This window comes from Pteropus alecto, unplaced genomic scaffold (assembly GCF_000325575.1).
Source record: "Pteropus alecto unplaced genomic scaffold, ASM32557v1 scaffold400, whole genome shotgun sequence".
Classification (NCBI taxonomy): domain Eukaryota; kingdom Metazoa; phylum Chordata; class Mammalia; order Chiroptera; family Pteropodidae; genus Pteropus; species Pteropus alecto.
In genome coordinates, this window is record NW_006430045.1 from 541,627 (window position 1) to 562,269 (window position 20,643).

A 20,643-nucleotide genomic window follows, 5' to 3' on the forward strand; every position below is an offset into this window, starting at 1 on the left:
ATCTCATATTTCTATGTCTGTAAGCTTATTTTCTGGAGATTTTTCTATTTTCTTCTGAGATGCCTTGTCACCTTGGTTGTTCATGGTGTTTAATGGACTACTTGTCCATCTGTGCATTAATGGAAGTGTATTTTGCTTCTTTTCTGGAAAGAAGATTTATTATATAAAGGTCTCTCTTTAACTTGTTGCAAAGAAGGCGCTTTCTTTTGGTTTTCTGTTGGTGGCATCTAAGCCTCTTGGATCCTTATAAAGCCTTAATTATGCCTTTTTTTTTTCCTTATAGATGTTTAATCATGCTCGCTACCCTCAGTCTCAGTTCCTGTCAGTGTTAGCAACAGTTTCGGTAGCATTTGCTCATTCCCCTGGGGTTCCACGGTTTTCCATCTCAGAGGGTATGGGGGGAGGGGCCCTCTGGGTTGGGGGTTGGGGGTTGTCCTTCAGTCTCGGTTTTGTAACAGGGGCCGGTAAAAATCAACTGTTGTTCCTCTGCCGTCCCTGTTTCTCTGCCTTATGCCCTGATGATTGGGCATTGCTGCTGGCCACGTGGAGCTCATAGCACTCTCAGGCAGGGCTATTCAAGGAACTCTTTGCACCCTCACCCCTCCCCCTCCTGCAGGGAGCTTCAGCGGCTGCGGGAGGCAGCTTCTTTGTTTCTCCCAGTTCACTGCCCGACACTGTGGCAGCTCTTATGCGCAGATCCCACTCTCAGACGTGCTGGTGTGCAGTTTGGGTGTTTTTGTTGAGTTTTAGATGTTCATCTTCTTGTTGTTTCAAGGGAAGAGATCTGGGAACGTCTCTCATGCCGCCATGTTTAATCCAGTCTCCCATAGAACAAAATATTAAAAAGAACTAAAATGCCTATGTTTTGTGATATTGCTTCAAATACCTTTTCAGTAAAATACTAAATCATTACATATAGAGTTGGCATTCCCATGGGACTCTTCCCCACTCTCATGTTTCTTTATGCAAAAGTAAACACTGTCATCTGGTGCATTTTTTTTTCCCTGGTCCATATTTTTATGATATATATGCCTCATTTCATCAAATCTAAGCTGCTGTGAATTGTAAAATGCATACTGATTTCACAGCTTTTGACTGTGAAAAACATATGTCTTAGAATCTATGAAATATGGTTAAATAACATAACATTTTTCAGTGTACTTTACATTTTTGGCACAAACGGCATTGCTCTACACAAATCATTCTGTACGTTGCTTCATTCTCAGTATTGCTGGGGGCTTTACCCTTGATGATACATAGCATTCTAGTGCATTCTGGTTTTATTTTCTTTATAGCACTTATCCCTCTTTGAAATTTTCTTGTTTACTTATTTCTTGTCTTCCTCCAGCCCCACCCCAACCCCAACCAGAGTGGTTGGTCTCTGAGAGCCGGGACCTGTGTGTCTCATTTCCTACTGTCTCCCATGTCAGAACAGTGCCTGGCACATGATACCTGTTAGGTCATTGGAAGGAGAGATGTCAGGGTTTGAAGCTCCTCAGCAGTGAAGCAAGAGCAGATGCAATCACTGAGGGGCTGAGTGAAGAGAGAAGGGAGCTCAGCATGGAGTATGGTTCTCAGCTCAGAGAGGGCAGTAACATGGAGGCACAGGAGCGGCAGTCCAGGAATTGGAAGGAGGTAATGATGGACCCAGGAAGCAGAGGAGGAAGGAATATTGAGGGACAGGAAGAGTGCTGAGTGGCACAGTTGAAGATATTGAGGAAGAAGAGGATTTGGATTCAGTGAGGAAATAATTACGGGGCAAGAGCCATGAAGCCAGAAAGCAGGGAGTTAGAGTATACAGAAAAGAGATAGCAGCATGCGTTGGAGAAGGGTGGCAGTGAAAAGAAGAAAAACCTAATATTGGTAGGGCGAATAGTGAGGTTGTATGACAGTATCTTAAGACTGGGGAGAATGAACATTGTGGAGGAAGAAAGAAAGGCTATAAAGAAACAAATTGAAGAAGCTAGGGCGAGAAGAATGTTGTAGCCAGTTGCTGGATATGGAGGAAGGGGCTCAAGTGTCCCATTTCCCCAGATCCAGGGCCCTTTGTTCCTTTTTTTCTCACTTCTCTTTCTAGGACCTTCTCCTGGCCCATCTTTAATTCTCTTCCTGAAACCTGCTCCTCTTGCTTCCTAGCTTTCCTAACACTGTTTCCTGTCCCTTCTCTACCAGGCATTGGCCGCTGGACCAACCCCCAGTACCGGCAGTTCATCACCATCTTAGAGGCGACACATAGGAACCAGTCTGTAGAAAACAAGGTGAGAGGCTCCAGGAAAGGTGCAGACAGGTGCCTCCCCAGACTACCAGCACTGCTTCTGCCAGGGGAAGGAGATGTGTTTGCCACACACCACACTGGGTGTTTGCTTGCACAGTGTTGCATTGCTTCTCCCCTCCCCAAGTGAACTGTCCACCCGACAAACTTATTCTTCCTGCATAATGGAATATTTTGCTAGAACAACCTTTACCTGCTACACCTTCCATCTGCAAGAATTGTCTAAATGTAGAAACAATCTACAGTGTTTCTTAGACAGAGGTTTTCTCTCTGTCACAGGAGTTTAGTTCTGTAAATGTTTGTTTATTGTTGCTAGTTGTTCAGGGATAGGACAAGATGGACAGGTATGTCCACTCTTGTGCGGGGAGCACAGCATGGTGCCAGGAGGTATAAAAGCCAGGGCACAGTGTCCTTGGAGTTCTGCCAGTCCAGCCAGTGCTGGAGTGTAATTATCTTTAAGAAGAGGCTTTGGGGCCCTGTAAAGTTCTTCTCTGCTACAAAGGGGTTTCTGGGATCAAACAGTTCTGACCACTGTCATGATATTACCTGTTAAATCCACACCACATTTGCAGAGCTATATAGTGATTCTCCACCATGCCGCTGTCTGAGTAATTTGCATACGTCCTTTCTAATCCTCACAACAGCCAGGTGAGGTGGCCTTATTAGCCTTATCTATACATCTGAGGAAACAGGCAAAAAGAGGTTAAGTGACTCAGGTGGAGCCCCATAGCAAGGAAATGACTGAGTCTGAATTTGAGTCCAGGCCTGAGCAAAGCCTGCTGAAAATGTGCTTTTCTTCATTTCATTTTGTTTTGCCATTTATATTTTTGTACAAATTTTCTATTGCTCTGAGTCGTTATTTTTGAAGATGTCAAAAAATTTCTCTGACAAAATAAAAAAACAACCCTCAAAATAAAGTGCTGGGAGATCTGAGGGTGGGGGAAGGAATACAGCTGAGTATAAGACAGCTCCTGCTGCCCCAAAAAGCATGTGGACTGACTCAGTGGGGTGCCCAGAGGCCCAGATGAGCTAGGTGGCAGTGCCAGCACATGGCCGCAGGCATTGAGGGAAGAGAAGTAGCTGTAAGAACAGAACAGTTAGAGGGGGCTTCATTCAAGAAGTAGCCCCTCCTTTCCTCTCACCCAACCTTGGGACAGTCAGTTTGATCCACTGGGGATTTCTGAGCCTCCAAGACAGCATCATGTGAAGGACCCATGTGGGGAAGAGAGCATGACCAGCCAACAGCCCCCCACCTCTCCCTTAGAAGTACCAGCACCTCCAGCCACACATTCTGGGGGTGGGTCAGTCTTAGATTTTGGTAAGGCAAAGAGTGTTAGGTTCCTCTTCTGGAAGAGGGCAAACAGCCCAGTCCTCATACCTGACAGGGCATCCTCTCTTACTGGATTTTCCTGGCCATGTCGGGTTTCTGTCTGAAAACCAAGAGGGTGTTGACCTCTACTTGTCTTCTCATACTGTGTGAGGGCCAGTCCCCAGGATGATGAGAATGCTGAGAGTGGGTAGGTGGACCTCCTTTCACTTCTCAATTCTCCATTTAATCCCCAACTCCTTCCTCACTGCCCACCACAGAGGCAGCTCGCCAACTACAACTTTGACTTCAGGAGCTGGCCAGTTGACTTCCACTGGGAAGAACCCAGTAGCCGGTGAGGCTCCAGTTCTGTTACTCCATCCCTGCTCTCCCCTTTCCCCCATCTCCATCCCACTTCGAGCCCCAGTGCCTGCCTTCCAGTTCCATCTCCTCATTCTAGACCCCACCGTCCTCCAGACCTCAGATGTCCAGCTTGCTGCTCCTGACCCCATCCTTCCTGCATCTTTCCATTCCTCAGGAAGGAGTCCCGAGGGGGCCCTTCCCACCGGGGTGTGGCCCTGCTCCGCCCAGAGCCCCTGCACCGGGGGACAGCAGATACCCTTCTCAACCGGGTCAAGAAGCTGCCTTGTCAGATCACCAGGTGGGAAGTAGCAGGGAGGAGAAGCCAGTGGGGGTGGTGGGGACATGGGGGCAAGGGCTCTGAAATTGGGTGCCCCACTGTAAGATAGCTGTCATCCTTTGGGCCTGGTTCTATGTGCTTTGTATTACTTGTGGCAAAGTCATTTTTATCCATGTTCATGTGTAAAGAAAAGAGGCTCAGAGAGGTCCAGAGTCACTCCGGTGGTAAAGGAAGAGCTGGGAATTTAAGTTTTGTGTGACACAAAAGCTCTTTCAGTGAGGCCTAGAGGGAAGAATGAGGTTGGGGGTGGGCAGGGGACACAGAGCCTTAGCTGGAGCAGGGTCTGGTGGCAGCTGTATCCCTGTCCTGGCCCCTCTGCTCCTGGGTTTTCCCACTTTGAGTGAGCTACAGTTTGTGCATCTGTGAATAACCTGCCTCACAGGATTGGTGACATTATGTGTGGTGATGTATTCTGAAGGGCATTGACCTTGCTTGGGGGCCTGAGAGCATGAGGTAAAGCCCAAGGAAATTGTGGTCGTGGTCATTGATGATGTCCAAAGTAACAAGTGGAGTAGATGCTGTAGGAATTTTCTGTTGCTGGGGATAGGAGGCAGGTTCTAGACCAAGGAAGCGGGTGGACTGGGTGGTTGGTTGTTGGCAGTATGCTGACTATCAGAGGGGCAAGCCAAAGTTGGGGTTCTGATGTGGATGCTGGAAGGGGTCGTACAACGTTATTCTGAGGACAGACCCTACTTTGGGATTAACTAGAAATGGTTAATCATCTGTTAGGAGCAGCACCTACTACATCTTATCTATGTAGATGAGTACATTTGTTCAGTAAATATTCATTAAGCCCCTACTCTGCGCCAGGCTCTGGGCACCTCATACATGGCATATATCAGGCATAATACAGTGAACAAAACAGCCAGGTCTCTGCCCTGATGGAGTTTGCAGTCTAGTTGTTGTCTTTCCAGCTATAGAGCTTGACCCATTAGTGAATCTTGAAATCAATTTAGTGAATTACAATCTTTTTTTCCCAAGTATTTGGGGACTTTTATTAAGCTGTATTTATTCATTAACAGAATCATATTTGATAATAACTTTGCTTTTACTTATCATATATAGAAAATACTATCTCATAAAACTTTTAGAATTATATGTACCTATGTGTATACTGGGCCACAATATAGAATGTGTATCTTACAAAGTTTGCAGTAAAAAAAAAAAGTTTGACAAACACCAGCCTGGTACATATATTTCATTAAGTCCTGAAAGAGGAAAACAAAACTGTGAAGGTCAAGAGTGAAGCAGACCCCAGAGTCTATGAGTGCTGAGGCTGGGACAGTCCCTGGGCCCCACTAGGGTTGGGGGTTCATTAACCCCATGTTTACCACAGCTACCTGGTGGCACACACCCTGGGGCGCCGGATGCTGTACCCTGGCTCTGTGTACCTGCTCCAGAAGGCCCTTATGCCTGTGCTACTGCAGGGCCAGGCCCGGCTGGTGGAAGAGGTGAGGCTCCCCTGCCCCTGTCTCCTAATAGCCCTCTCCCCACAAAGGATATGGTCTCCTGTCCTTAACAGCTTGGCCTTGTATATCCTCCACTCAGTGTAATGGACGCCGGGCAAAGCTGTTGGCTTGTGATGGCAATGAGATTGACACCATTTTTGTGGACCGGCGGGGGACAGCTGAGCCTCAGGGACAGAAGCTGGTGAGAGGGAGCAGGGATCCCAAAGGTAGAGTGTTGGGGGGGCAATGGAGATTCTGGGGTTCAGTTCTATAGCAGCCCGCAGGAAGCACAGCTGTTGATAGTCCCATCTCTCAGCTCTACCCTAAAGACCTCTTAGTGTAGGAAAACCCTATGATAGGGCAATAGATATAGGAGTTGCCATTCAAGGTCCAAAAAGCAATTGTAGTAGTCACCACTTAGGTAGCACTTACCATGTGCAATGCATGTATTTAATCTCCACAACAGCCCTGTAAGATAGATGCTGTTTTTATTAGCCCATTACAGATGATGAAACTGAAGCACAGAATAACTTTCCCATATCACACAGTAAGTGGGAGAGCTGGGATTTGAACCCAGGCTCCAAAGTCTCCTATTTCCATGAAGCAGCCCTAGAAAGAGCACTAAGCCAGCAGTCTAGGGAGATGGGTTCTGGTCCCGGCTCTGCCCTGCTGTTGTGAGAGTCCATGCAAGTCCTGTCATTTCTGGGCTTTGGCTTAGGGCACCATGGAATTAGAGTTTATCTGTTCAAAAGACCTGAGCCCAGAGAGGGAGTGGGAAAGCAATTGCCATATCACACAAAAGAAACAGTCACATTAAAAATAGGCCCAAAAACTGGATAGGAAAAAATACCCATAATTCCATTCCTGAGCGATATCCACCTGGTGGTCTTCCAAGGGCAGATGGAAACTGTGCTGAGTGGTTGAGCAATTCAACTCGAAACATTCATCTTCCTTGGAGGGCCCAGTTTGCTAAGCATTTGCATCTACATTGCTTCTCACCTTCTGGCCCTTGAGAAATGAGTAGTTTCTATTCTCCTTGGAGAGAACAGGAATGTGCCCTTTCCTCTTCCCTGTAAAGCTCCTACAGGTTGCCCTCCTTGCCACGAGGGGGATTTTCGGTCCCACTTGGCTCTTTACCAGCCCTCCTTCCTGCCTCCTTCTGTAGGTGATCTGCTGTGAGGGGAATGCGGGCTTCTATGAGGTGGGCTGCGTCTCCACACCTCTGGAAGGTAGGCTCATGACTCAACCCTCTTGTCTCTGCCCCTTGGAATGGAATGTCTCCCATCTTCATACCGTGCTATGACCTCCCCGGGCCTGACCACTTTCTCTGGGTGAGGTTTGAAACCTTCACCTGTGGGGAAAAGTCCACTCCCCATTTGCTTTGCTGACTTTACATCCCTCCCCTTGGGCTGTATCCCTAACTTTATTATCCTCCTCCCCACAATCGCACATTTTTCCCTTCTGCTGCCTCAGAACCGTTAGTGTCATCTCCCCATCCTGGAAAGCTTTAGAGTTATTTGCTTCTACTTGGGGGTAGCTAGAGCTCCAGTGTCTTGCTGCTCCTTCTGGGAGACCGGGGGTGTGGGCCATGAGGTCCCAGCCCCTCCTCCCCCTCTGTTACAGCTGGATATTCAGTCCTGGGCTGGAATCATCCAGGCTTTGCTGGAAGCACGGTGAGACCCTCTCCAGAATCCCTTCCTTTTCCTGAATTATGGTCTCTCCCCGTCTGATCAGCCACTGGAGTTAGGGAAGGCAGTATATATTTATATGGGGCTCCTACTCACCTGTGACCTGGGTGCCAAGGGCAGGGAGCTACAAGCCACGGGGAGCCCCACCCCATCCTCTCACAGTGGGGGTCAGCAGGATGGAATGAGGTAGAACTCCTTGTAAACGCTGGTTTCTGGGTAGAGCCACCCCTCCCACTGCCCTTTTCTTTTATACCTCCTCTGTTATAGCATAGATGCAGAAGGGTCCACTCTGGGAGGGCGTGGGTAGTGGGCGAGCTGGCCTGTGGTACTGAACCACTCCTGCCTTTGCCCTTCCTCCTGCAGGGGGTGCCGTTCCCACAGAATGAGGCCAATGCCATGGATGTGGTTGTCCAGTTTGCCATCCACCGCCTGGGCTTTCAGCTCCAGGACATCATAATCTACGCCTGGTCCATTGGTGGTTTCACTGGTACCAGTCTCCCTCCTAACCCCACTGTAGGCATATTCATGCCACCCTCCCAAGGAGCGGTGGAAAAATGCACTGGTGGCCCAGGAGTGGGGTGGAGGCTTAAGGAAGGAGAAGTTTCTCTGAGTGGTATGGAAGAAGGTGTCCTATACATATACACTTCACATTTCCTTCCACACTCATTTTCAGTTATTAAAAGTAGATCAGGGTCCTGGGCTGGAAAGATCAGAGAAGTGAATGTTTTCTTTGCGAATTGTCTACAGTGCACTTCCATATTCTCTGTCTTTTTCCAGACAGTGTGATCTAGCCTAGTGACATGAGGGGTTAAAGAGAGCCCTGGGGCTAACCTAGTAGAGTGGATGGGGTCAGCCTTTGGTGTCAGTGGGACAAGGTTGGAGTGGCGGGTTGGAGCTCCTCTGTCCTCTCCCTTCTTCCCTGTCCCGGTACCAGCCACATGGGCAGCCATGTCATATCCAGACATTAGTGCCGTGATCCTGGATGCCTCCTTCGATGACCTGGTGCCCTTGGCCTTGAAAGTCATGCCAGATAGCTGGAGTGAGTACAGCCCCCAGGCTTGCCTTTGCAGGGAATGGTGGGCTGGAACTAGGAGCTGTTCTATCTGGAGATGGTTTCCTTTTTTGTGGTTGGGGAGTGGGTCACCTTGTCGAGAAGCAGAAGGACTCCCTTTCTGGAGGTTGTAGTTTTTTCTCCGTGAACAGTGGAGATCTTTGTGTTGGGCAAGGGCTTTGTCTCTGCTGTTCCTTCAACTTTATCCCACTCTAGGGGGCCTGGTGACCAGGACTGTGAGGCAGCACCTCAATCTAAACAATGCGGAACAGCTGTGCAGGTGAGGGCAGACCAGTGTCCAGCATGTAACACCTTACCCCCACCTCAGCCCCCTAACCCATTCAGTTCTACTGGATGTGCAAACACCAAAATCAGTACTAAAGCGTAAGTTGGCAAATGACCACTGCCCACATCCTTTGAGTAACCTTGCCCTCACCCAGATAGCCTAACCCCTTCCCATGTTCCCTGGGACCTTCCGTCTTATGATCTGGCAAGCAAAGGGTTAATGCCTGACACAGCAGGGATCGCCCAGCAAGGCCAGACTTTCAGCATGCCCCTTCTTAAATATTCTGATTCTCACCTCTGGGTGAAGAGCTAGCCCATGGCGCCCTGTTGTAGCAGGGGCTAAGAATGCAGCCAGTGCAGGAGTGGCGTGACCAATTGTCATTTGTCTCTTTCTGAGCATTCCCTCCCCGTGGTCTGTCCCCTGAAGGTACCAGGGCCCTGTACTGCTGATCCGCAGAACCAAGGATGAGATCATCACCACCACGTGAGTGCCTGGGAAATTACCCTCTTGGGTCCCAGAGAGAGCAAGACAATTGCCCTGCTCACCTCTGCCCACTAGAAACTCAGGTATCTAAACCCTTTCTCCACAACCTCCAGCCCCTCCAGTGTACATTCTTCTCACCCCCAGGGTTCCTGAGGACATCATGTCCAACCGAGGCAATGATCTCTTGCTGAAGCTTCTGCAGCATCGGTGAGGGCCAGGGAGGGAGGAAAGAAGGTTCAGGGATGAGGAATGAAGAGAATTGTTTCTGACCCCCGTCCCGGCATTCCCTCTGTAGGTATCCCCGTGTAATGGCAGAAGAGGGTCTTCGAGTGGTAAGGCAGTGGTTGGAGGCCTCCTCACAGCTGGAGGAAGGTGAGAGGGGATCTGGTGAGGCCTTTGGGTGGAGGGCCTGGCAAGGTTATGTTGTTGACGGGTCCTCATCTCCTTGACCAGCCTCGATTTACAGCCGATGGGAGGTGGAGGAAGATTGGTGTCTGTCTGTCCTCCGCTCCTACCAGGCTGAACATGGGCCAGACTTCCCCTGGAGTGTGGGTAAGTAGGTCCTAGGGCAGGAGAGAGGGTCGGAAAGAACCCGGGAAGAGGATGAATGCCCAGATTCATGGCCCATGTTTGAGTGCTTCCTCTCTGCAGGGGAGGACATGAGTGCAGATGGAAGGCGGCAGCTGGCTTTGTTTCTGGTGAGCTAAGGGGTGAGAAGCAAGAAGGGGGTACCTGAATGGCTAGGGGATGCATGTGGGGCTTGGGGACAGGGATTACTCTGAAGCATCAGAAGTGTCAGCTTTTATAGAGTGGGTGGTAGGTTTGGAGGATGGACAGTGGGGAGGTGTCTGGTGGCTGCTGCTCACTGCTGTGCTGTGTACCCCACCTGTACTGCCCTCTCTCCTCAGGCTCAGAAGCATCTGCACAACTTTGAGGCCACACATTGCACTCCACTCCCGGTCCAGAACTTCCAGATGCCCTGGCACCTCTAGAGACCACACTGGGACTCATTCTGGAAGAAAGGAATGGGAGGAGACATGAGGAAGGACCGTTCTTATTTGTGATTCTGTGTTCAGGTTGCTGTTCATAGTTTGTGGAAAGTGGGAGTCATCCCCCTTTTCACTGTTCCTCTTGCACGTTTTCCCCCATCCATCCAGCAGCACCTAACCTCCCCTGGCAACACCCTGCATTAAATGAATAGATTATTCCTAATAATTAATAAAAAGGTTTTTTTTTTTTACCGTCTGGCTAATTGTGTGATTTCTTAAATGTCGCAGGAGACAGGGGCTAAAGCCCCAAAGGGCTGGGCTTTGGGAAACCCCAACTCCAGAAAACCAGTTTAACCCTCCATCATCTCTGCTTTCTCCCCAGGCCTTCAGTCTCCAACCTGAGATGTCCTCATGCAGTTGGTCCCCAAGCCTCACACTTCCTTGGCGTCCCTAATACTATCACCACTGTGCAGCCTCCCTAGCCCCTGCCTCAGTCCTTGTGTACAACCACCCCAGGAGCTTTTGGTTGCCTCCTATCACTTCAATTCAAAAGCTTCATTGTTTACAAAGTGCTTTCTATTACCTGATTTCACCTACTCAGCTTTTCTACCAATTTCCAGGTCCAGCCTGTGTGGTTTCACCATCATTTTGCCAAATTTTCCTTGCCCAGCTCTTGTTATTTCCATAGTGAGTGAGGAACGGCCTGTTCTTCATGTCTTACATAGCAAATCCTGCACACACTCCTCACCATAACATTAAGTCTCTCCTTACACACTCTGCACAAAACACAGGGCCTGCCAGGGACTGGGTACCAAGGACTCATGTCCTCCCAGAGCTGTACTTTGCCTTTTTGGGCAGCTGTTAGAAGAATATTCTTAGGTTGAACCTGAGGAAATTGGTTCCCTGTAACTTCCCTCCTATTTCCAATCCTTGGACCTTATGGAACAGAATGAATCCCACTTTCACCTATCAGTTTGTTGCTTGGCCACCTTCTTCCCTTGGAAGCCTCCTTTCCAGATGAGACACCTCTAGGTTTACCACCTGGGTCCACTATTTTGAACAAGGTATTTAATGTGGGTGAGGTTTACCACCTGGGTCCACTATTTTGAACAAGGTATTTAATGTGGGTGACAGTGTTCTGATGTCCTAGATACAGTCTCTGGCTAATTTCAGCATCTCCAGCAGTGTATGAAATACCACTGCAATCCCAGGCAGAGGTATGGCTCCCACCAGCTCAGCAACTCCTTAAGGTGGGGCATACTGCATCTCCACTGAAAGGGGTGATCTGACTTGTTAGGTGATATGACACCTGATATTTGGGGTTAAAAGATGGGAGGTGGCCACGGCTCCAAAATGCTCCACCTTCAGCAAATACTGGAAAACTGATATTGGCACACTCGCCTCTGTCCTGTTCCAGGGGGCAAATGGTGGGAAGTGTGGAGCATGAAGCTGTGCAACCAGCTGCATGGCTCTGAACCTCACCCAGATCCACCAGGACAAGTTAATCTCCTAGAAACCAAATCTTTGTTCAGCTAAAGGAACCTCCTTAAATGCAGATAGGGGGCACCAGCCCCACCTTCCACACCATGGAGACAAAAGACTCCCCTTTCCTGGCTGTGGCTTTTAGGAGCTCTACTGACCTGCCTCTACTTCCACTCCCCCCTCCCCTTCTTCCTGCACATACTCAGTGGTCCCCAACCTTTTTGACACCAGGGACCAGTGTTTCTCTGAGAATCTGATACCTGATGATCTGAGGTGGAACTGAAGCAGTTATGCTACTGCTGGGGAGTAGCTGCAAATACAGATGAAGTTTTGCTCCCTCGCCCGCATTCACCTCCTGCTCTGCGGCCTGGTTCCTAACAGGCCACAGCCTGGTACTGGTCCGTGGCCCAGGCATTGGGGACCCACTGTAGAGAACAGTGGATGCCACGAGGATTCCTCAAGTGGATGGGGAGAGGGGAGGCTCAACATTTGAATTCTGGACAACCCCACCCATGGGCCTGTTTATACCCTTAGATTATTATCCACCTGAGAAGACTGACAGCAGCTGTTTGTTTTCAGAACCACACCCCCACCCCCATCCCATGACGAGACCGGCTCCCTCTCCACTCATCACCCTACATAGCAGAGTTCCAGCAGTCTCAAGTGAAGACCAGCTAAGATACAAACTGCATATCTCCTGGGGCACTGGACATTGCTCTACTGGGCACCAGGTGAAGCCTGGATGCCCAGGTGTCTCTGAGGAGCTGGGCAAACTGGGAGACAGAACGGAGTATGGAAAAAAGGAGAGGTAGCACCTAGCCAGAAAACCTGGGAAGAGGTGGGTCCCAGGCTGGATCATCCCTTATCCTACCCTATTTCACAGGCCCAGGCTCCACCCTGCACAGCTCCCAATGTGAGGTGCTGGACTCGGCTGTTGGCAGAGTATTTGAGTTGAGAGTTTGCTCCACGGTCCCTGGAGGAACATCTATTTACAGCATAGCCGTCACAAATGAGTGAGGTCCCCGACGCGTTGGGGGGGGCCCAAGTGTCTGGCATAGCCAGGTATCCATCCATCCATCCATCCATCCATCCATCCATCCATCCATCCATCCAATCAACAAGCTATCCCAGTTCTCAGGAAACCCGTTATTCATTTTCTTAGTCATTTCTATTCGAGTTAAAGATCGCCTCTCCAATTCCTCTCTAAACCGCAGTGTCTTATGGTGTCCGGAACTTGGCTCTCCCCGGGCCCAATCATCTATTGCCTCGCCCGTCGTCCGCCCCGCCTTATTTCCCCTAACTGTGGCTTTCGGTCCTCAGGCCCGACCTCCTCTGTTTCGTCATTCGGTTGGTTGCCCCCAAGTATCCCTTGTCTCGGGGAACGGGCACCCAGCGTGGATATTGTTGGCCACTTCTGTCGCCATGGTGACTATTGCAAAGCCCCACCTCTTCACCCCAGGAAGGCCTCCAAGGAGCCTGTCACCATGGCAACGAACTCTTGTGGCTCTTCCCTCGCACTGGCCGAACCCTGCTGCGTGGATCCGAGGAGTGAAAATAAGGCGGAATTAATGAACGTGAGGCCACGCCCCTTCCGAAGAACTTTGTGTCCAGCCCCAGCCGCAGCTGCAGCCCAGCCTAGGCCCGAAATACCATCTGTGTCTTCCCTCCTGTTACCCTCAGGGCCCACTATCGCTGAAGCTCCACAGCAAGTCCTCCCGGACCTCTCAGGGTGACCCCTTCAGGGAGTCCAGCTTCAGCTACCCATAACCCCCCCATAATCCTAGGTCTTTCCGTCGCAGTTATATTCAGAAGGGGTTCAGAGGACACTGAAGTTCCCTTTTGTCTCCCCTTTGACCTCTTCGCTTTAAGGAGGCCCCGTTCTCTGATTCTTTTCATCTATCACTCTGTCACTAATTCAACAGACATTAATGCAGATGCCAGATGCTCTTCCCCTGGCACCTACATAAATTACTGATTTTAATACAATGTTCTTATTTCATTTATCCCAAGGTTCTTGGGGGGCGCGTAGCAACATGCTTTTTCCTCCCGTGTTTCTTCTTTCCCGTCCGCCTTTCGTGGCGTGTCTCCGTCTGTTTCTTCCCATCTTCCTCATCAGCACCCCGAAGCCGGATGGTCTAGGACAGTAGCAGGAACCCTCCTGCAAGGCCCAGCCCCAAACCTCCAGACTGGAAATTGGAGGAGGTGATTCGTTCTTGAACGCCGAGAACTTCCCACAGTCCACCGACCCTTTAAGTAAAAACCTTGAGCATCTCACAGAGAGAATGACCTGGCAAGATTGCGGACAGAGTAGAGTTGCTGGAGAAGCCCAGCAGGCTTCCTGGCTCCGGGAATAAACTGGGTGCCCGGGGCCCGCCCACGGCCGCTCATTGGTTGCTGAGCAGTCTCCCGAATTCCGACCTGGGCAAGATGTGCCACTATGACACCACCTTCCGGAGAAGCCGCGTAGTGCTCTGAGGGTCCACTGGGGCGAGCCGCCTGAACCCCGATGCCGGGCACGCCCTTCCCAGGTTCCCAGTCGCCAGGCAGAGAGCTGAGCTCCGGCCTGGGAGCCGCCTCCGCGTCCTGCGGAGAGCGCTGAAATGCAGCCAGGCGCGGAGAGTGCGCCAAAGCCTGTGGGCGTTAGAGCTCAGACCCGCTGACCTGAAAATGAGTTTAGGCGAGGCGCGGGGGCATTGGAAGAGGTGCTGGCTTTCCGGAACCCACAGAGGGCACTGAGCTGAGGACGGTCACTCGGGACCCTGATGCCTTCGGTTTTCAATTTGTGACTGTGCCACATCTTTCCCATCTTGGAAAATGTTTTCACCAGTCACCCCCTTGTGCAAGCCTATTTCCCCCTGCCCTCACCTTATATTCAGTCTAACTCCAAATCTGTCCTGTCTTATAAATATATCTCAGATTCAGTCACTTCTTGGCTTCCCTGCTTTACTTCTGCTGGACCAAGCCGCCATCTTGTGACTGGGCTCAGAAATAACTTCCTAACTGATTTCCTGCCTCAGTAATCTCTTACGAATGGGAAACTGATCATGTTACATCTCTGCTGAAATCCCTTTGTCAATCAATGGTTTCCACTACCTAAGTGCTCCCAGAAGCATTCTGCCCCCTACCCCCTTACCCCATTATTGCTTGTTGAGTTGTCTTAACCCACCAAGACTGTATGCTCTGTGAAGGCAGTGTAAACAATAATATAACTAAAATGGAGCTGCAGCTGCCATCTCAGAGGAACTTTCTTGCCCATTTTATGCCTCAAACCTTTAGAACGTTAAAACAGGGGAAAATAACCTTTGAATTGTGCCTAAGGCAACATTGTGTCCCAAAGAACTGTTTGCAAAGATAACAAGAAAGCAATTATGACTACAGGACTGATGACTATTGGGCTGAAAATTAAAAACATTGTTTAGAATTAACATCCCTATGTTATGTTTTCTGCACCAATAGAAACTCCTTCCCTCTGCTGATGTAATTATTCCTCTTCCCCTTCTCATAAATACCCATTGCCTTTGTCTCCTAATCAGAACATTATTTGGGCTTCTGCCTGAATCTATGCTTCTTGTGTAGTTAATGATCTCAAATAAACGCTGTTGCCTATCAACTTTGAAAGACCTTTTGTTTCTAGGTTGACAGCAGGGACTTGACGCAATGTTATATTCCCAATATCTGCTGCAGTGATTCAATACATGTCTGTTGAATGAGTATGAAAGAATGTTTCCTTCTTATTCTCCTGTTGCTGGACACCTGTTCCCAAGCCAAGATGTAGGTCTCAGAGTGGCTGTGGGTGAGGACACTCTGTCCCTCTGGCTGTTCAGGCACTAATTTCCACCCCTAATGGGTGTTGCCCTCTCCTTCCTCTTGGCCAACTTCTCTTCCACCGATATAAGCCCAGACTGGAGGCTGGTGGGCAGTCATGCATTTTATGGCAGGCCCTGCACGTAGCCAGAGCCTGGGGCCCCTGTGCCTCCACAGCACACCCCAAGCTCTGTACATGGTCCTCTTAACAGTGCTGGTCATGATGAGCTTGGTGTTTGGTAAGTGGCTCTAAGGGGTATGAAGGGTCTCCTGGCCTGCTGGATAGAGAAACCCACAGACACCCGGTGTCTGGGTACATCTGCCCAGGATGCACTAGTAAACCCAGGCAGAGGAAAGATGGGATGAGTGGGCTTGGTGGGATAATGCCTGGCACTGATAATAGACTGATGTTCACTTTGAGGGAGATTTCTAATGACACCCGACAGGGCTGTCTCACTCAACAGCAATGACCTGAATGGAGATACTGAATGGAACCCATTTAAATCTGAGGGCAACACAGAATAGGGAGGGTTTGGATAACAGCACCAGGATCCACAATGTAGAACAAGGCTGGATGCAGCTTGATAACCTCATCACTTGGCTGCAAATCACTATCTCCATAGAAACAGGATTCGAAATGTTTGTTTGGCATCTGCCTCACATCAAGTGCTTTCCTGGGTCTGGGGACTCATTAACGTGTGGTCTGGGCCTAGGACCAGAGGAAAAGGGAGATGTACAGTTAGCCCTCTATATATGAGGGTTCCACATCCCTGGATTCAACCAATTGGGGATGGAAAACATTATAAAGAAAAACATTGGTTGTTGCTGACGTGCACTATGTATTTAGGCCTATGATGGTATGTCTGTAGTGAATATCTGCAGACTTTTGTTTTCATGTCATTATTTCCTAAACAATATAGTATAACAACTATTTACATAGCATTCACATTGTGTTAGATATGACAAGTAATCTAGAGATGATTTAAAAGTATACAGGAGGATGTGCATAGGTTATATGCAAATACTACATTATTTTATATAAGGGACTCAAGCATCCTCAGATTTTGGTATCCGTGGGGGGTCCTGTAACCATTCCCCATGGAACACTGAAGGACAATTATATATGCATGTAGTTGGGAGGGCTTTGGTCAGATAAAGTCTAATATGCATCTGTCCTGTGATAGGACCACCAAACAAATAATGTGGCCCTGGGCGGCTTGAAGTCTCCTATATACACAAAGCCAAGATCCTTTCTGTCCTGTGATGATGCATTCTTGTTTTTACTTCTGAACATTACAGATTAAGAAATCACATTCAAAAGAGAGTCCAGGGGATTGGGGACTGTGAAAGCAGATCCCAGGGGAAGAACTGTCCTAACAGGGCTGCCCAAAGCTGGAATGGATTTCCTTCGCCTATCCTTTGAACTTAAGAGGCTTGCACAATGCTGGTCACCTATTAACCCCTCAAATACGTGTTGAATGAATGAGTGAATTAATTAACGAGTTCTTCATTTCAGGAAGTATACGAGCAGAAAATGGAGACTTTTTTTTTTTTAATGCCTCCCCTTCAGGGGCTCAAACCCAGGTCTCCCACATGACAGGTGGGAGACTGGAGATTTTTAATGACTTAAGCTTCGAGTGGAAGATTAAGTTAGATGGTTTTAAAATTATGGGTGATTTTATGGTTTTCTGAGATGGAAAGTGGGAGGAAACAGTGGAGTTGACCAGGTAACAAGGCAGGCAAGGGTTTGGGGTCAGTGCTTCTCTGTGTTCTAGGAAAGTTTGATCCTGTCAATGAAGAACCCCATCATCCAGTTCGGTTTCCCAAATACCTGCGCTGCTATCGATGCCTCTTGGAGACCAAGGAGCTGGGATGCCTTCTGGGATCTGACATCTGCCTCGCCTCATCTGGCAGCAGCTGTATGACTCTCCTCATCAAGAACAGTAAGGCGCCTTCTCCTGTCCATCTTGGGCCCAGTCCATTCCCAAACTGAGTCTCTCTCTATCAATTTCCTAAGCTGCACTCCAAGTCTGGTTTCCACAACTCTAAGATACTGTTCCATTGTCATCTCTTTCCTTCAGAGCCACTTCACTTCCCCTACTCTACTTAGTCCACAGCTGATTGGCTTTCACCCTCCTCACAGCACCTAACCTTGTAGGGACCCTCAAGATCACCAGACCCATTGGCCTTTCCTCAGGCTGGCTTCTCCCCATGTCAGCGGTAGTTGCTGCCAGCATCTCTCTGCTTCTACCTGTTCCACTGCCTCTTCCCAGTCTCCTTCAGTGAGTCTTGCCTCATTCTCCTTGACCCTTAGTAGTTCGTGTTCACCAAAATTTGGGCCTTAATTATCTTCCAGTGTCACTCTCCCAGATGTTTATCTGCTTTCTTGGCTTCAACTAGCAGCTACATACTGCTTCCTCCTGAATCTGAGTGTTTTGTCACACTGTCATGTCAAATGGCCCTCTGGACATCTCCACCTCACTTTCAACTTGCCAAAAATTGACTATATTTCTTTGTTTTTCATGCCTGCTCTTCCACCCAGTTCCTTACCTTTTGAAACTTAGCAAACACATAATACACCCTATGTGCCAGGTACTATTTTAACCACTTAGTGCCTGAAGCTGCCTTTATTCAAATCCTTCTATTATACTTTTAAAATAGCTGACACATAGACATAGTTCAATAATGGAGTATTCAAGGGGGTCAAAGAAAATTATCCCTCCCACTCCTTGCCTAATCTGCCCAGCTTCCATGTACACAACACAAAACCACTCTTACTGTCTTAATTACTTTCTGTGATCTTTTTGTAGATATTCCACCTTATACAAATATGCTGTTTACTCTATCTTCATTTGTTTTCCCCAGGCCCCACAAACAGTAGCACAAACCGTTCTGCATTTGCTTTTTAAACTTAACAGTTATGAGAACTTAATATCAGTTTGTAAACAGCTTCCTTGTCTCGTTGACCTGCTGCATAGTACACCATGTAGGGGCATGTCAAAGTCTATCTATGCATCTCACTCTTAATAGACCATTAGGTTACTTCTACTTTTCCACTCTCGAGCAGGGCAGCAGTGAACATCCCCTCATGTACATATACATATACACATGTAGCAGCAAACATCTTCTCTTTTAATCCATAAAATAAAGAACAAATACCTTTTCTCTGCAATCTGAACTCCAATACACCTCCCAGCTTTTTCTTACCATGGTCCCACCCAAAATGCTGGTTCTTCCTACTTCTTTCCACAAGTCACAACTCAGCCCACTCCAACTGTCACTGTTTCAGATGGTTCTTTCCCACCAATCTTCCATGGGAAACTTGTGTAGCGTTCATGGTTGGTGACTCCCCGGCACTCCCTGTCCCTGCCCAGGAACCTTTGCCTTTTGCAGGTCCAGGAAAGGGTGTGGGGGGCAGTGATGATAAGTCTATGTGGAGTGAGGGGATGAGAAGATTTGGGGCTTTGCCTGGGATCTCTGTATCTCTAGTTGCTGCTGTCTCTCCCCAGGCAGTGGTTCTGACATCATGGTGAGTGACTGCCGCCGCAAGGAACAGATGAGTGATTGCTCATATACCCGTACTTCTCCGGTATTTGGCTTCTGGATATTCTCTCGATGCTGCTTTAGGAATTTCTGCAATAACCCACAGAACAGAGTGTTCTATATTCCATAGAACCTCTGCAGAGACCTTTGGAGTAAAATGCCAGAAGTTTCCAGCCAGCCTCTTGGTCCACACCTAGGCACAGCCAGAACAGCTTCCAGTCCCTCCCACTATCCCTCCTGCCTCCCTCAGGTTACCAGACCCTAGCCTTAGCTGCTTCTTGCTTGACATCCCTCAACAATTCCATTCCCACTCTGCCCCTCCCCAGGTTCCTTCTCAAGATGTCTCTGGAGTTTTCCCTTCAAGTCCTCACAGCCTGACACCTTTCCTCCTCTCTTCTCCCACCTCTAGACGGTCTCTGCTCCACTTTGCTCCTTTTCCCTTTCTCCCACCACAGGCCTCTCACCAAGCATTCCTCCAAAATAAATTTGTGTACAAACTGTATGGTTTGTCTATCTTTTCTGGTGGAGGTGGAGGCTGAGGTAGGAGGTCCTGCCTATCGCATTGTGGGGACAGGTGAGACGCCCAGCTCCTTGACGTCTCTGATTCAGCCCTATGCACAAAAAGGTGAATACTTAGAAGTGGGTACAATAAAGGCCAAAAGGGCAGTGGGCATGCTTGTTAGTACTGTCAGATCCAAGGCTGTGTAGGGACTGCAGGGGAGGTCCATGGGGATAGGGGGTGACTGTGTTGGTGGGAGTAGTGCTGTGAAAGGACTAGACCCAGGGAGGATACCCTGAGGGAAAAATGCTAGGCCTAGTGGAGCCCTGGGCTCTCTGATTCCAGGTTCAGGACCGTGGTAAGTTATCTTCAATTTTGGACCTTGGGTTCCTCAGCCTCTGAGGCTATCTTCCAGTTTTGCTTCCAATTTGTATAAAACCAGGCCTGTCTTCTACTGAAGTCAGAGGTCATAGGGAAAAGTGGGCCCAGCAAGAGAAGGACACATAGAATAATTGTACCTCCTACTGCCTCTGACTTAAAAATTAATGTTGGCATTATCTCCCATGTATCACACATGTTAACATATGTGCCAAACATTGTGTAAATAAGAGTACATGCTCTATGATGCCACTAATATCAAGCACACAGACAGAATCCATCTGAGCTGCTCCAACACAGGACAGTGACTACCACTGAGTTGGGAAGACTGCCTGGGAGGGTACTTGGAAACAGCTTTGGGGACTGTTAAAGGTTTTTATGCTGACTTGGAAACTGGTAACACAAATGGGTAGCTTACAAAAGCCCATCTGACGGTATGTGCAAGCTTCTGAACGTTTTGCACAAAAGGTTTAAAAAAAATAGGCCAAAATCTGTTTCTAACCATGTGTCTATTTTTGAGGTCCTATCTTGCATTGTGTACACATTTACATGCATCCTCTCAATCCTATAAGGCACAGCCCTACTTGACAGGTGACCAAAGTGAGGCAGAAATACAACTTACCCAAGTGGCAGAAGAGCTGAAATTGGGCCTCCTGGCCATAAAGCTGTAATACTTTTCAGAAAAAGGTTTCATAACCCCAGCACTGGATTAGA

The 20,643-nt window shown here is 48.7% G+C and overlaps 2 protein-coding genes and 1 long non-coding RNA gene across 4 annotated transcripts in view; 2 read left to right on the forward strand and 1 right to left on the reverse strand.

Moving 5' to 3' along the window:
• The window catches only part of ABHD16A (abhydrolase domain containing 16A), an 18,986-nt gene extending 8,511 nt beyond the window's left edge, over positions 1-10,475 (forward strand). Inside the window, exons 5-20 of one of the 2 annotated variants that reach the window (XM_006904651.3) lie at positions 2,173-2,258; positions 3,860-3,933; positions 4,117-4,239; positions 5,615-5,729; positions 5,827-5,928; positions 6,892-6,955; positions 7,350-7,399; positions 7,778-7,901; positions 8,349-8,453; positions 8,682-8,745; positions 9,178-9,234; positions 9,379-9,441; positions 9,530-9,606; positions 9,688-9,786; positions 9,886-9,944; positions 10,143-10,475. In XM_006904651.3, coding sequence (XP_006904713.1) covers positions 2,173-2,258; positions 3,860-3,933; positions 4,117-4,239; positions 5,615-5,729; positions 5,827-5,928; positions 6,892-6,955; positions 7,350-7,399; positions 7,778-7,901; positions 8,349-8,453; positions 8,682-8,745; positions 9,178-9,234; positions 9,379-9,441; positions 9,530-9,606; positions 9,688-9,786; positions 9,886-9,941 — 1,259 coding nt within the window. In that variant the 3' untranslated portion in view covers positions 9,942-9,944; positions 10,143-10,475. The remainder of the gene's footprint in view (positions 1-2,172; positions 2,259-3,859; positions 3,934-4,116; positions 4,240-5,614; positions 5,730-5,826; positions 5,929-6,891; positions 6,956-7,349; positions 7,400-7,777; positions 7,902-8,348; positions 8,454-8,681; positions 8,746-9,177; positions 9,235-9,378; positions 9,442-9,529; positions 9,607-9,687; positions 9,787-9,885; positions 9,945-10,142) is intronic. The other variant, XM_006904650.3, reaches the window with a different exon arrangement.
• Positions 10,476-15,627: 5,152 nt separating this feature from the next.
• Positions 15,628-19,182, forward strand: LY6G5C (lymphocyte antigen 6 family member G5C). Its single transcript, XM_006904652.3, has 3 exons — positions 15,628-15,748; positions 17,285-17,452; positions 19,019-19,182. Exons 1-3 carry the CDS (start codon positions 15,628-15,630, stop codon positions 19,180-19,182), a joined length of 453 nt encoding a protein of 150 aa, XP_006904714.1.
• On the reverse strand, positions 18,284-20,643 carry LOC107195613. Its single transcript, XR_001516798.2, has 2 exons — positions 20,552-20,643; positions 18,284-19,142 (listed from the first exon to the last, which is right to left on the reverse strand). It is a non-coding gene; the product is annotated as an uncharacterized LOC107195613 (long non-coding RNA).